The 13,327-nt window shown below is 40.4% G+C and overlaps 1 protein-coding gene across 2 annotated transcripts in view; it reads left to right on the top strand.

Annotated features, from left to right (window-relative positions):
• Positions 1-2,942, top strand: part of LOC114790744 (gamma-aminobutyric acid receptor subunit gamma-3-like) — a 35,927-nt gene extending 32,985 nt beyond the window's left edge. For both annotated transcript variants that reach the window (XM_028981052.1, XM_028981054.1), the window contains 2 exons: positions 222-424; positions 1,249-2,942. In XM_028981052.1, coding sequence (XP_028836885.1) covers positions 222-424; positions 1,249-1,527 — 482 coding nt within the window. In that variant the 3' untranslated portion in view covers positions 1,528-2,942. The remainder of the gene's footprint in view (positions 1-221; positions 425-1,248) is intronic.
• The last annotated feature ends 10,385 nt before the right edge of the window (positions 2,943-13,327 follow it).

Genomic DNA, 13,327 nt, shown 5'->3' with positions numbered 1-13,327 from the left:
TTCTGCCATTGCTCAATATTTCCATTTCTGTTCTTATTGAATATTGTTTATTGTTAAAATTATATATGATTTACCTAATATATAATGTGTAATATAATGGGAACCGAAATATTTTAAAATGTTTGGGAAACAAGTGCTGCAACTGTCCTTGGTCTTGCCAGCATATAATATGAGAAATTTGTATGCCAGCACACTAACGCTCTTGTTTGGAAATTTGACAGGCATCACCACTGTGTTGACTATGACGACGCTTAGCACGGTGGCGAGAACGTCCTTGCCACGGGTTTCCTATGTCACTGCCATGGACCTCTTTGTCACAGTCTGCTTCTTGTTTGTGTTCGCGTCACTGATGGAGTACGCCTTCCTCAACTACTACTGCTACAGAGCACGAAACCCAAAGTACACACCCAAGGTGGACAGACCGGTACGTCCAGACTAATTCAATATTTATAAATCACTCATTCAAAGCATGTCCTAGCCAAACAATTACTGTAAACCATGTTTATGAAAAGTATTTATTTAAAATAAGAAATATTTAGAATGTTTTTGGTCTGCTTTTTATAAAATGTTTTCATCAAAAATGTATTTAAATAAGTAGTTATATTTTTTGGATAGCATGTGTTCGTTGGCTGTCAACTCCATCACCAAAAAGACACCTATGTCAGCTCTGTTTAATTCATTAAATATATATTCCTAATTATTGTTTTTTTTGCAGTATAAATTACATTGTATTTTGCATACACAAATGACATGAATTATATAAATGATATATTAGCTTGTATCTAATATAACAAAATACATTAAACATTTTGGACATTTGGTTTAATTGCAAAGACATTGATCTTTAAAATGTATGTTCACAGCATTTTTTAATCCTACAATTCTCAAGAATGAATGAAATATATGTAAACATACATATTTTAAAAAAGACTCATGTTAGTCTAGTGATAAGTCATAGGAAACACTTTAAAGCCTTAAGGGAACGTGAAACCAGACAGTTCACAGGAGATGACAAGAATCTTGCCTGTTACTCAACAAACAACAAGCATCACTTAAGTTCTATTCTGTTGTCTCGACTGGAGAAGGAGCGGCAGATGGTATCCCATCCTCCTGCTGGGCTGGGAATGGGGATCTAGCGCGCCTCAATGATTTAACGCATGATAGCGCGCTGCAGCGCTTCCTTTCCCAATGTGTGGATTCTGTCACATCTGTCCACTGAGGTGGGCCCTGTTCTGTCCCGCTTCTCAGGCATACTCCGTGCTGGATGTGGGACGGCCCCCCGCGGTGATCACCTTCAACAGCTCCATGTACTGGCAGGATTTCGACGACGGATGCATGTACGAGTGCCTGGACGGCAAGGACTGCCAGAGCTTCTTCTGCTGCTACGAGGAGTGCAGGGGTGGCGCCTGGCGCAGGGGCCGGGTTCACATCGACATCCGCGAGCTCGACGCCTACTCCAGGGTCTTCTTCCCGACCTCCTTTATACTGTTCAACATTGTCTACTGGGTGGGCTACCTCTACCTCTAGCGTCTGGATAGTCACTGGCTGGAGCGGAAGGGAACCTGTGGATCTTCACTGAAGCAGAGCGGACAGCATCTGAGTGTAATATTGATTACTGGTATTGGCCAAAGTTCCATAGGATAGACCTTTTCTGAATAGATTTTTGTTTAGGGTGTGTGGCCTACTCATTAGTATGGACTTTTCTCACTGGTCTCGCCACCGAAGTTTTTACAAAAACGACTTTCACTGCCCGACGTCCCTCAGAGGCAGATTGTGAAGTTACTCGTACGTGGCTGTTTTGTTTCTGTGGTGCCTTCTTTTGAAGTCAAATATTCATTTGAAGCTCATTTTTTACATTTTGGTTTCTGTGATGTTCTTAAAGATGCATAATGCAAATGTGAATGTGGATTTTGAACTAAAACAGCAGCTCACCATTAATTGCCCAGTTTGTGCATGTTTAGCTCTCACCTTACACATACACTTTGGCTCAAACACTCCATGATGTCTTGCCCATTGCAACCTTGTAGCTATCGCTAGAGAATTGCCATATAAGTTTAAATTCAGAAAATGCCAGATTCCTTCTATGTTTCGACAGTGACTGTTTTAGATTTTATGTCAAAATAACAGAATTGTCTATTTATTTATTAAAGATTTGTTTAGTCCCATACACAGCAGAGAGTTATCGTGCAGAAAAGACTATTGTATCGTTTCAGAACCGACACAGAGATATAATTCTTTCTCAGCATTTAACACACCTAGAGGTATGCAGTTTCAGGACAATAAACCAAAGGCCTTGCACACCCTGAGCAACTAATTTATAACTCTATAACAAATTTTATTTAGTTGAGAAAGGGAAGATTTCTTTGTTTTGTTTGTTTGTTTGTTTTTGGCTACTTTTGTATCTTTATTGAAGCAATAATGAAGGAAATGTGTGCAAATTTCATGAAAATGGAATATGGAAATTTAGTGGAGTACACAATATCTTGATTAACTTTTTAATTAGAGACAGGCTGACACTCGACGGCATCAATTATGGGCTAATGAAAGGTTGAAAGAGAATATTCTTGCTGCTTGACCTCGTCCGTTAACCGAGTGCATATCTGCCCCCTTTAGAAACATCCAGTGTTTTTCCACTTTAAGGTTAATTCTGCTCATGCACTTAGCTCATTGTGTTTGATACCATAACCCATTGTATCACTGGCCCACTATCAAAATGTTTAGTTTTTTTTACAGTACCAGTAAATTATATTGCACTTTATAAGTGTCCTATTCCAGTGCATTTATAATAAATCCAGTGCTATTTTATAAGTAGAAATGGATTATCCTGTTTTGTTACAGAAAAAAATCTAGTGGAGAAATATGTTTTTAGACCTTGTTTGAGTGTTATTGGATTTTTAATGAACCCGTGATTGTAAATAAACTCTAGTCTTGTTCCCAAGTTAGCAGGTGGGTGTCATTCTCAATGTGTTTCCTCGTGCAAGATGTGCACTAATGTCCCTCTCATGTTTCCCTTTGAAATTCACAGTATTCTACAGTAACACTACCTTGGATTGCGATTGTGATGTTACGTGTCCAGACGCTGTCTGAAGGATGTTGCTTAGGAACGGTAACCACAGCAGGAGCAAGTTAGGTCACAAAATCAACAAATCAATATTCATGAGTGAACTGTGGTACAAATCATAATAATATAAATCTTACAGGCTAGGTGATGCTAAAAAAAATTCTACTAATTCGATGATCACAGGCACAAAAAAACTGTTTATCTCACTGAAACAAACTTCCCTCTGGCTTCATCACAGATGCTTCAGATTGATTGGGTGACAATTTTAATCTATTTAACAATGACCCCTCTTTGTGGGTTTTTTTTAAATGGCAGACATGTCTTCCAATTGTGAAGTCACTGAAAATGAGTAATGTGTTCTGCACAAAAAATTCTGAAAAGGGATGTCCGCCTTAAATAAATTGTCTTTTGGTAAAATTATCATAGGAACACTTGGTTAAACCTAAGTGATTGACAGCATCGGCTGCTTCACTCAACCCAAACGAGCAGATCTGGTTTATGTGCAGTGTGAAGCAGCAGAGCCATGGTGTCTATGCTTTTATGGTCAATTTCATTAATGCAGTAGTAACCTGGAATGTGTGTTTGGCCATAATTTTGCACTCATTTCCACTGGCAAATTGCACTCTAGCCGGTACTGGTCTGGTATTCTGTGGTCCAGGTAAATAGCATTTTTTCCCAGCTCCCTCAGGAATTCTTTCACATTAGCTCCCAGAGGCTCAATACGCAACCCAGTAATGGGGTTAAAATGATAAATTGCCCAAGCATCTGTTGCTTTCCTGTCTGGTTTCTGTGTGAAGGTCTGATTCTCTCTGGTTCCGTGACCACACTGTACTGAGGCTGCTGAGTCCATCTCCCACAGCTTTTTTTCTCTGTATACGTTCATTCGCCGGGATGTGCTACTTATACCCATCATGGTTCACTGTGACAGAGCAGAGATTCTGCACATATTTATTACTCTCCTGTCCTGAAATGCAACTTGCGCTCAATGCATTTGGCATCTGAACGCTGTCGCCAGCTCCTCAGCACTCCGTTTCGCATTTCAGCTTGTCCTTAATGTGCACTAAGAGAAGATGGATGATTCTGACTGTGAAGTACTTTTGAGAAAGAAAAAAACTACATTTGTCTTCCCCTCTGTTTGTGAGATATTATATAAGGCTAAGACCCCCACTGAGACTATTTATAACCCAATCAGGCTTTCATGATTTTCCTTATTCTCAGTACAGCGGACTGCACAACTAAGCCAGTGAACTCACAAGAGAGTTGGAGGCAAAGGAAAATAGCAACTTCAGCTTGTCTAGAAAGGGGACGACTGCTAAAATATGTATTCAAACCTACAAAGGAAATGTTTGTTTACCTGGTCCTGCCCCATATTTGTCCCATATTTATAGCAGAGAGGGCTCAGAATGTGCATTAGTGCATAATTGTCATTTATTTTAACTCCAATGCCTGTTTAAATACTTTTATTGTACTGTAATATGTGGAAATTAATTAGCAATCATTACCTGATAATTGCACATGAAATATGTCTTCTTTGTTCTTAGAAAAAAAGATCAGTTATATTTCTTGGTACAACAAACTACCACCCAGCCATTTGTGTTGGTGTGTAAATATTTCTTAAACTCGAAAGATGAAATTTATTAAAAAAGAATAAATCAATTAAGATTAAATAAGGAAACACATGTAGGGATGATTGACAGCTCTCACACACGGTACTTCGAGATGCAGTGCGAGGTGTAATAAGGGCTGTGAGGTAGGATGGTGCTACTCCATGTTTGGCTTTGTTGGCCAGCATCAGTATTTTGAATATGATGCGTGCAGCTACTGGGAGCCAGTGGAGGGAACAGAGGGGCGGTGTGGGAGAATTTGGGAAGGTTGAAGATCAGTCGTGCTGCTGCATTTTGTATAAATTGTAGAGGTTGGATGGTACATATAGGTTGACCAGCTAGAAGGGAGTTACAGTAGTCCAGTTGTGAGATTACTAAGGACTGAACCAGTAGCTGGGTGGCCTGTGTTGACAGATAAGGGCGGATTCGACTGATATTGTAGAGAAGGAATCTACATGAGCGGGAAAGATTGCGGGAAAGAGTCGAGAAGGAGAGTTGGTTGTCTATTGTTACTCCAAGGTTGCGGGCTGTTGTAGAAGGAGAGAGCTGTGAGATGTCCAGGAAAATAGCAAGATCCTGATGTGGTGAAGAATGAATATTAGTTCAGTTTTGGTTGGATTGAGTTTGAGGTGATGGGCTGCCATCCAAGATGAGATGTCAGTTAGACATGCGGAGATTTTGGAAGCAGCATGTAGATCTGAGGTAGGAAAACAGAAGATGAGTTGTGTGTAGTACACAATACTCAACACAAATGTCACAATACACAATACAATACATAATATAATACAAATGACTGAAACCAAATATGATGTGTGTATCCATGTACAAAGCATCTGCTTTTTAGAACCATGCTTTTAAGAATGGCTTTAGAACATCTGCTTTTAGAACCATGGGGAAGCGGTGGCCTAGCGATTAAGGAAACGGCCCCGTAATCAGAAGGTTGCCAGTTCGAATCCTGATCTGTCAAGGTGCCACTGAGGTGCCACTGAGCAAAGCACCGTCCCCACACACTGCTCCCCGGGCGCCTGTCATGGCTGCCCACTGCTCACTCAGGGTGATGGGTTAAATGCAGAGGACACATTTCACTGTGTGCACCATGTGCTGTGCTGCTGTGTATCACATGTGACAATCACTTCACTTTTAAATGCTGAGGGCTGCAGCCAGATGTATTCTGAGGACACACTGCCAAGTTTCAATTTGAGAAACATTGTTTTGTCGCAATATTTTGTGTTGAACCTCACAGTTACACAGAGTAGAGGAGCGCTTAAACATAACTCTACCACATAAATCTACCACATAAATCCATCATACATTCGGCTGCCAACCGATGTGGTCATAGGCAGTGGGGTCAATTGCTTAGTGATCTCTGGGATGAAGTGAAATGGATTTTAGATGCCAGGCCTTTTCCATCTGGAATCCCAGGGCACCGATGGCACAATTCAGGCAATTCGTTTACGGCTGCCCATGGGGCGAAGCAGCCAGAGCTGTAGGTCTTCTCCCAGCTGGGGCTGCGGTTCTCCATGCTTATTTCCCAGTGCTGGGTACCCTTGGGGAGGACGGCCTTATCGAACAAGCTACTTGACACAGATAAACTCTTAAAGACATGTAGCTTTCCCTTTCTGAAAATAGTGTTCATGAATGGTGTAGCATCTTTACTATGCACAATTGAAAACTGACTTAAAAGCCTCTCATTTGCTTATTAAACAGCAGCTCATTCACAACCTTGATTAAAAAAGATCAGAAGTAGATTTCTAAGCTGTAGAAGTTCTCTGACTCCTCAAAAATCGACAACATTGGCTTCTTCTGTGCAGTGACACCTGAACAAACATGACCTTCATGTGAGAATCACCAAAACATACCCACAACATACATCCCAAAGCATTTTGGAAACTGGCCATGTGTGGAACACCTCTCCAACTATTAAGCAGGGGATGGACCAGTTACGCTCTGGGCTTCTGTTGCAGTCCCACATTCTAAACATTATTGAAAATTTGTTGCAAGATCTCAAAAGAGCAGTGTATGTAACACTCACCAAGAATTATGCAGAACAAGCTGGCCTACACATTGTGATATTTGCCAAAGGGGCAGATACTACGATACTGACTGTGTTGTGTGCTCAGAACTTTTGAATCTGTGAACAATTGACATAAGAAGGTCAAATTGCTCCAAATTTTAGTATTTAGGTTACCATGTGTGAGTTTTATACTGTGAGAGCCAAACAGCATCTTCAGCATTATGAAATGTGTGTGATGTAGTCATAAAGCACTAGGTGTAGAAGGACAAAGTCACACTGGCATTTTATAGGTTGATTGAGTCTGACTGTGACACAAATGGTCATTTTGGGCAGGATTAGAAAGCACTGACAGTTTACGATTGGTGAGGAGTCCCCAACCGGCCAAGCTTCTGTGGGGTCACTGTCATGTATTTAATATCAGAGCACACCTGCCATATTGAAAATAAGGAAATGACTGACCCGCTGGTGATATGTGGCATCATAATTCACACCTATGTAATATGGCTGTGGTGAAGCAATAAAAGGAGGGCTTGGGGCGATTTATAGCCAAAGACAAACAGGATAAATCAGCTAAGCGAAAATTAAATTGAAAGAGAAGGGTGACATTGGCAAAATTGTTGGGAATGTTTACAGTGTGTCTGTGCATTCTGCTGGCGCTCAATCAATTTTGAGCCACACGACAGTGGCAGGGAGTGCAAACCTGTGGAGGCCATGAGCCAGATCTGATGGATCGGGATGCATTACATTTTCAGTTACAGAGTATGACAGCTCAATGGACAAAAGTGTATTTTATACATATATATATTTTTTGGATGTTGTTGTTTTTCCTCACTGTGGTCACATATTGTTTATTACGCTGAAGTTCATTTTAATTTGTCCATAAAAAATAATGAATTAATAGAATCAATTAGTCTTACTGGGGAAACTGTTTTGGTTTAGAACATTCATCATTTTTGTTGGTGCAGATTTGTTCATCATTTGTTGATTTTCATGTTAATAAGAAATACTTTGGTTAAAATATGTCCTGCAACACTGTACAGAAAGCAGTTTCCACTACAACTGCTCTCTTACTGATGAACCTATAATGTTTGCAGCCTTTGTGTGTATGTGTGTGTGTCAATATTTTTTAAAATCATTCTGCTTGAATTTGCATCTACACTATTTAACATTCAAACACAATTTTTTATTTATGCATCCTAACACAATACATTTCAGTAAAATGCTCAACTGTAATGGGATTGAAAAACAAATTTTCAACCAGTTTGCTTGATTCCAGTAGTTTAGCAACTCATAACTGTCATGCAGTCTCTTCATGATGAAACAATGTTAGACTTTTAACCAACTGTAACTTCGTAACTCTCATACTGAATATTAATGACTCATAAAATATGTATCTTATAATAATACATTTACCCGTGCTGTGTTTCTGTTGCTTTCTCCCCCCCTACCAGCTTTAAGTAAGAAAAAGAGGTCTGTCCTTGGAGACCCGTCATGCTGAGACTCAATACTACAGTGAGAGATATTTTAACACAGAGACAGTTATGAAGCGCTCATTAACCTGTCAGAAGAGGTGCTAATGAAATGATGACTTTTACAACAGGCATTTTCGACAAATGCATCGATTCTTGTAAAAGCTGAGCTGTTTCGGGGCTCAAGCTTTAATAAACGTAAGTGGAGCAGCAACAGCCAATATGACAAGAGTGGTCCCAAAAGCCAGACGGTTAAAGTGTTCTTTTAAAAATTTCAGGAGGACCCAGGTCCCATAGGTCTTTGGGATAACGGGTAAAAACCTAATTGCATGTTTCATTTATCAGACCTCTGTAGCCAGTGCTATTTAAAAATGCATCGCCGTGCGTGGTTAAGATGCCAGAGTTGTACATCATCTCACCGGTCTTGTTCTTAAAAGCTGCACTGGGTGGTCAGCTAACACACAGGGTCAGAGGCTGAGACATGAGCAAATGAGGGCAAGACAAGCCACACCGAGTGCAGGGTTAAAAGTTGAACTCTGGTCCTTCGGCCCCCCTCTCATTTAGAAAACGACTTGTATTAATCAATGTCTGGGTGTAACGAGAGCAAAAAGCAGATCTGTCTTAATTGCTGTAATAGCTCTATGTGCCCCTGCAATAGAATCAGCCAGTTCACAGCCACCCTCTGGCACATCCATAATTAAAAATCCGCTTTGGTGTCTTTCACTTGTTTTGTGGAGTGAGTGAGGGTACATTTAGCATTTCTGTGTAATTGTGATGAATCTGTGTGCTGTTTTTTTCCCCCTTCAAGGGACATTCTGAAAAATGGCTGCTATACAACAGTGTCAAAGGGCAGCAGTCTGACATGTTTCTTCATAATTAAAGAAGAACAGGGCCAAAAGGCAGTCACGTAAATGAGCTGTAAGAGTGAATAACTCAAGATCTTTTTTTTTTTTATATGCAAGTGTTTTATTCCTTTGTAAGCAGACAGAGGTGTATTAATGATATTCCCAGCTTTCATACAAGTATTTTGGAGAGTTTAGGAACCAGGCAGCCATAAAAAAAGCATATAAGTGCTTCTATTTTATGGAAAAGAATGAAGTCTCCCACAGTACATTATGTCTTCAGAATGGTGAGTGAAAAGCCAGCCCATTTAGAGGGAACTTGGTAAGAGAAATTGGCCAGAATAAGGTTTCTTTGAAACGTGAACTAGATTTCCACACCTCTGAAATACTTTACCTGGTGAATACAAAAATGCAGCAAAAGCACCCTCATGTTTGGCAGCCAGGCATTAGAATGCAGTCAGTATTTGGTCTTCTGAGGTCTCCATGTTATTACATGTGCTTTAAATAGCAGGATTGGAATTATCTCACCATGTTGCCTAGAACAAACGCGAGCGCCGGCCCAGCAGTAGCAGCAAGCTGCGACCGCGAATGTTTGATTTAGGGACTGGCACATTAGAAGCCGGTCACTGTTCAGACTTAGTTGACTGTGCGGACACTGCGCTGTAAGCATTACAGAAGTCTGATTGTGGGTACACTGAAAGGAGAGGCATCAACACAATCATAGCAGGATACGTAGGTTTAGAGGTATTTGTCGACATAATAACTGTATTATAAATATTTTTAACCTGAGGCATGGTGTACTATTTTTGTTGATGGGCTGTCAGGTGCTCTAGACAACTAAGACAGATGCCCTGATCAGTCTAAATTGGACTACAAGTGAGTGTTTGTGTGCTTGATCTGTGAGATGAAATGATGTCCTGTCCAGGGACTGACCCTGCCCTGATTGTCGGATAAATTGATAAAATGGATAAAAGTTGGTAAATGGATAACATGCATTTTGATTCATGTCCACCAGATATAACTATTTGTCCACCAAGCGTGACAAGATCGACAACAAGTACTGGCTTAAGTAATACAGTTTTTTTCTACAAGGCAAGCATGCCTCTCAAGGCATTACTGTGGATGCACGGCAATTGTGCAAATTTATATCATTTCAACAGGAGTCTGCATGAGCCTCATTCCTACTCGTAGGCATTCGCCTCATTCACCCGGACCCCCCTGCCAATGTAAAAAAGCTTACATTAGGGGTTTCTTGAGGGAGTGATTGGCACGTTGCACAAGGCAACAAAATTTTGCCTGAGTGCCATGAAAATCCCCCATGAATATATCAAACACGCTGCATTGAATGCTCTTTTGTACTTCAGTGGAGCCAAATGGCTTGCTCTTAAAATGACATATTTCATGGGTTGGCTTGGTGAATAGCCCTGAAATGGGGTGGGATAGGGTTGTGGGGGCTGTCTAAAGTGCTCACCAGATTGACAGAAAAATTGCCCCATAGGCTGACCGCGACGTACAAGTGATTAAATGCCCTGTAAATGGTCTTAATGAATGCCATTTTAGTGGAGAAAACACGATGTGGTTTCCTGTAAGGTGCCCTTGATGTTCCCTATGGGTGCCTTTCCATTGGAAAAGGGTGCCATTAAGGTACAGTATACATATATATCATGCATATTGGGTGTTTCATAATTGCACCCTTTAATAATGAAAGGGCACCCAGATGAAAACATAAATGTCACCTTAAAGCAAACTACATCATGTAAATTTATATACATTATTAATGTTTAGATTGGGGGACTGCAACAGAAGCCCAGAGCTCAGCAGGTCTTTTGTTGCCAAAATAGTTATACTGCATTTTTACTACTATATCTGGTACCAAGTCATCAGTAGCAGATCTCAGGAGTTGCAAGGTGATGCTAGCGCATCCCACAGATGGTTGACTGGATTTAAAAGGCCAAGTCAACACCTTAAGCTTATTGTCGTTTTCCTCAAACTATTTTTTATGTACGCATTAATGAAAGCGCCACCAGAGAATGAAGGGGTGAACTTGGCCTGCAAAAATTTGGCCAGGTGAGCAACACCACTGCAGCATGCCATCCATACATAGAAAAGAAACCACCACACCACTCCACTGCTCCATGGTCCATATACTGATCTTGTCCCTGCCCTTCAGCCTGCCAAGGCTGTACACTGTGTGCTGTGGCTTTGAATAATAAATGCTGTTTTGAAAGGTTTTTCTCTTCTTTTTGCTCTAGGTATGGAACACTTTCACTTTTTGATAGTGAAAAGAGCGAGGAGCCTAATATCCCACACTTGTATTCTTTCACAGTAACAGGGAAATATGTTGCATTTAAAAACCATGCAAGCGAAGAACACCGGGATCTGAAAGGTTGACAATTTCCAGTTTCTGTTTTTCTTCAAAACATATATACGCTACATCTGGTTTTCTTGGCAATTCTGCTTTGTTCAAACCCTGTACTTATCTAAAAACTCTTCTGAAAATATGAGGTTTTTGCTACCAACTTTTTTTTTTAATCATGTTTGGCCCTTAAAACTATTTAAAGAAACTTCAGATCAGTAACAAAGAGGTAGCTGTTTTATTGGAGAAAATAAAGACCACCAAGTAGAAATGCCACAGTGTTTTGGGACTACAAATGTTTATACCATTTCATTCTTTTTACATAATAAACCAGGTCTGCAGATACGATACAACACAAGGACCGAAGTAAGAAAGCATTAAGCTCAACAAAAGCACAAACACAAGGAATACAGACAACGTAGTCAAACAAAAGCAGCTAGTAAAGTCAGGCCGGGAAAACAAGGAGAAATGAAGTCAATATGAAGGGCTGAGCAGGAACCGAAGTACAGGTGAGTTAAGTCAACACTACACGGCAATGGATGTGGATAAACAAAGACCTCAAGCGAAATCACAAACTCAAAAAGCCAAACAGCGTGATTGAACAAAAGTCAAGAGGTGAGAGTTGTCCTTGTCACATGCTTCATTCCTGAACACAAAGAGTGAGTTGGTGCAATGCATGAACTATTCCAACACCAGGTTCATGTCATCACAAAGGGGGGGAGTGTCATCAAATTTGCATCAAAGTCTCTGCATGTTGAAAGTGGTGACGATATGACGATCAGTGCCTACTGAGGACAACTCATCAGCATGTTGTCCAGGCACAATGATCATCTTTTGACAGCAAATGACACTCTGCGGCCAGATTTCCAGACATGGTGCACAAATGCCCCTCTATTCCTTTTCATCGGAACAGCATGTATCCAGCACTGGCTGGGGTTTTCTTTGTTTGAGATGCAGGTTGTGTCCCAGGTTCAACTGGAACAAAAACAGCAATAAAGTCCTCTTAACATCTATGGCCTAGTTTTCCATGTGCTGTTGAAAATGATTGTTATCTGCCCAAAAATGCATACTAAATCTTGCACTGACTATAGATTTTTCTGTTCCAGAGACTAATTTAACTGTGGAATGCAAGGACACAGATTCCTGTGCCTTTATGGCGCACTTTGAAAAAAAAAAAAAAAGTTCCCAGATTCTTAACATATAAAAAGGTTTATTTATTTTTTATTCGCATGAAAGGAGCCCAGACTGTCCTTGCAGCTATTCAGTGGCATGTCAATACCATTATGTTGTGCTGGAATGAAGGATTTGAGAAATAGTATTAATAATTTGGTGTTGTGATGTGACACAGTGTAAGCTTTTGCATTGAACAACAAAAACAAGAATGATGTTTGAGACTCCTATTAAATCTATTTTTTAAAATCCAAGCACAACGGTCTTACATCAGAACAGTAGTAGCCCATTGTAGAAACGAGTGGGTATATTGTAAAGATTGGGTTTATGTCTATTTCCGGCAAAACGGAATAAAGAAAGCAGAAAATTAATTAAAGAGCTTGTGGGATGGTGTTAATTGGCTCCTTTGTTGCAAACAGGCTCCACGCGGCCACTGGCAGGGGTCCAGCCATGCCTTCAGAGAGGAAGATCTGCCTGCTCACAGCATTACTCCTGTAAAGCCGATAAAACCACGCTACCCTGCTTCCAGTGACACTATGGCAGCACAATCTGAGCAGAATTCCCTGTGCAGACCGCAGAGGCATATACAGAGATATTTTCAAGAAAAAGATACTGTTGTGTGGTGCCAGTTACAGCTGATGGTTTCCAATAAACCACCATACAAAAGCACCCTAATATTTAATATTCATAATTGCCATGGCTGCTGTTGAGATGGTTGCATATATATTGCATAGGGTGCAATATATATATTATTATTTATTTCATGGCGTAAAACATGTGACACCATTATGCTCACCTGCAGCATGAAGCT

Source organism: Denticeps clupeoides, chromosome 5, assembly GCF_900700375.1.
Source record: "Denticeps clupeoides chromosome 5, fDenClu1.1, whole genome shotgun sequence".
NCBI classification, from domain to species: domain Eukaryota; kingdom Metazoa; phylum Chordata; class Actinopteri; order Clupeiformes; family Denticipitidae; genus Denticeps; species Denticeps clupeoides.
The sequence above is the reverse complement of the archived record's forward strand: the minus strand, read 5'-3'. Positions and strand labels throughout refer to the sequence as shown.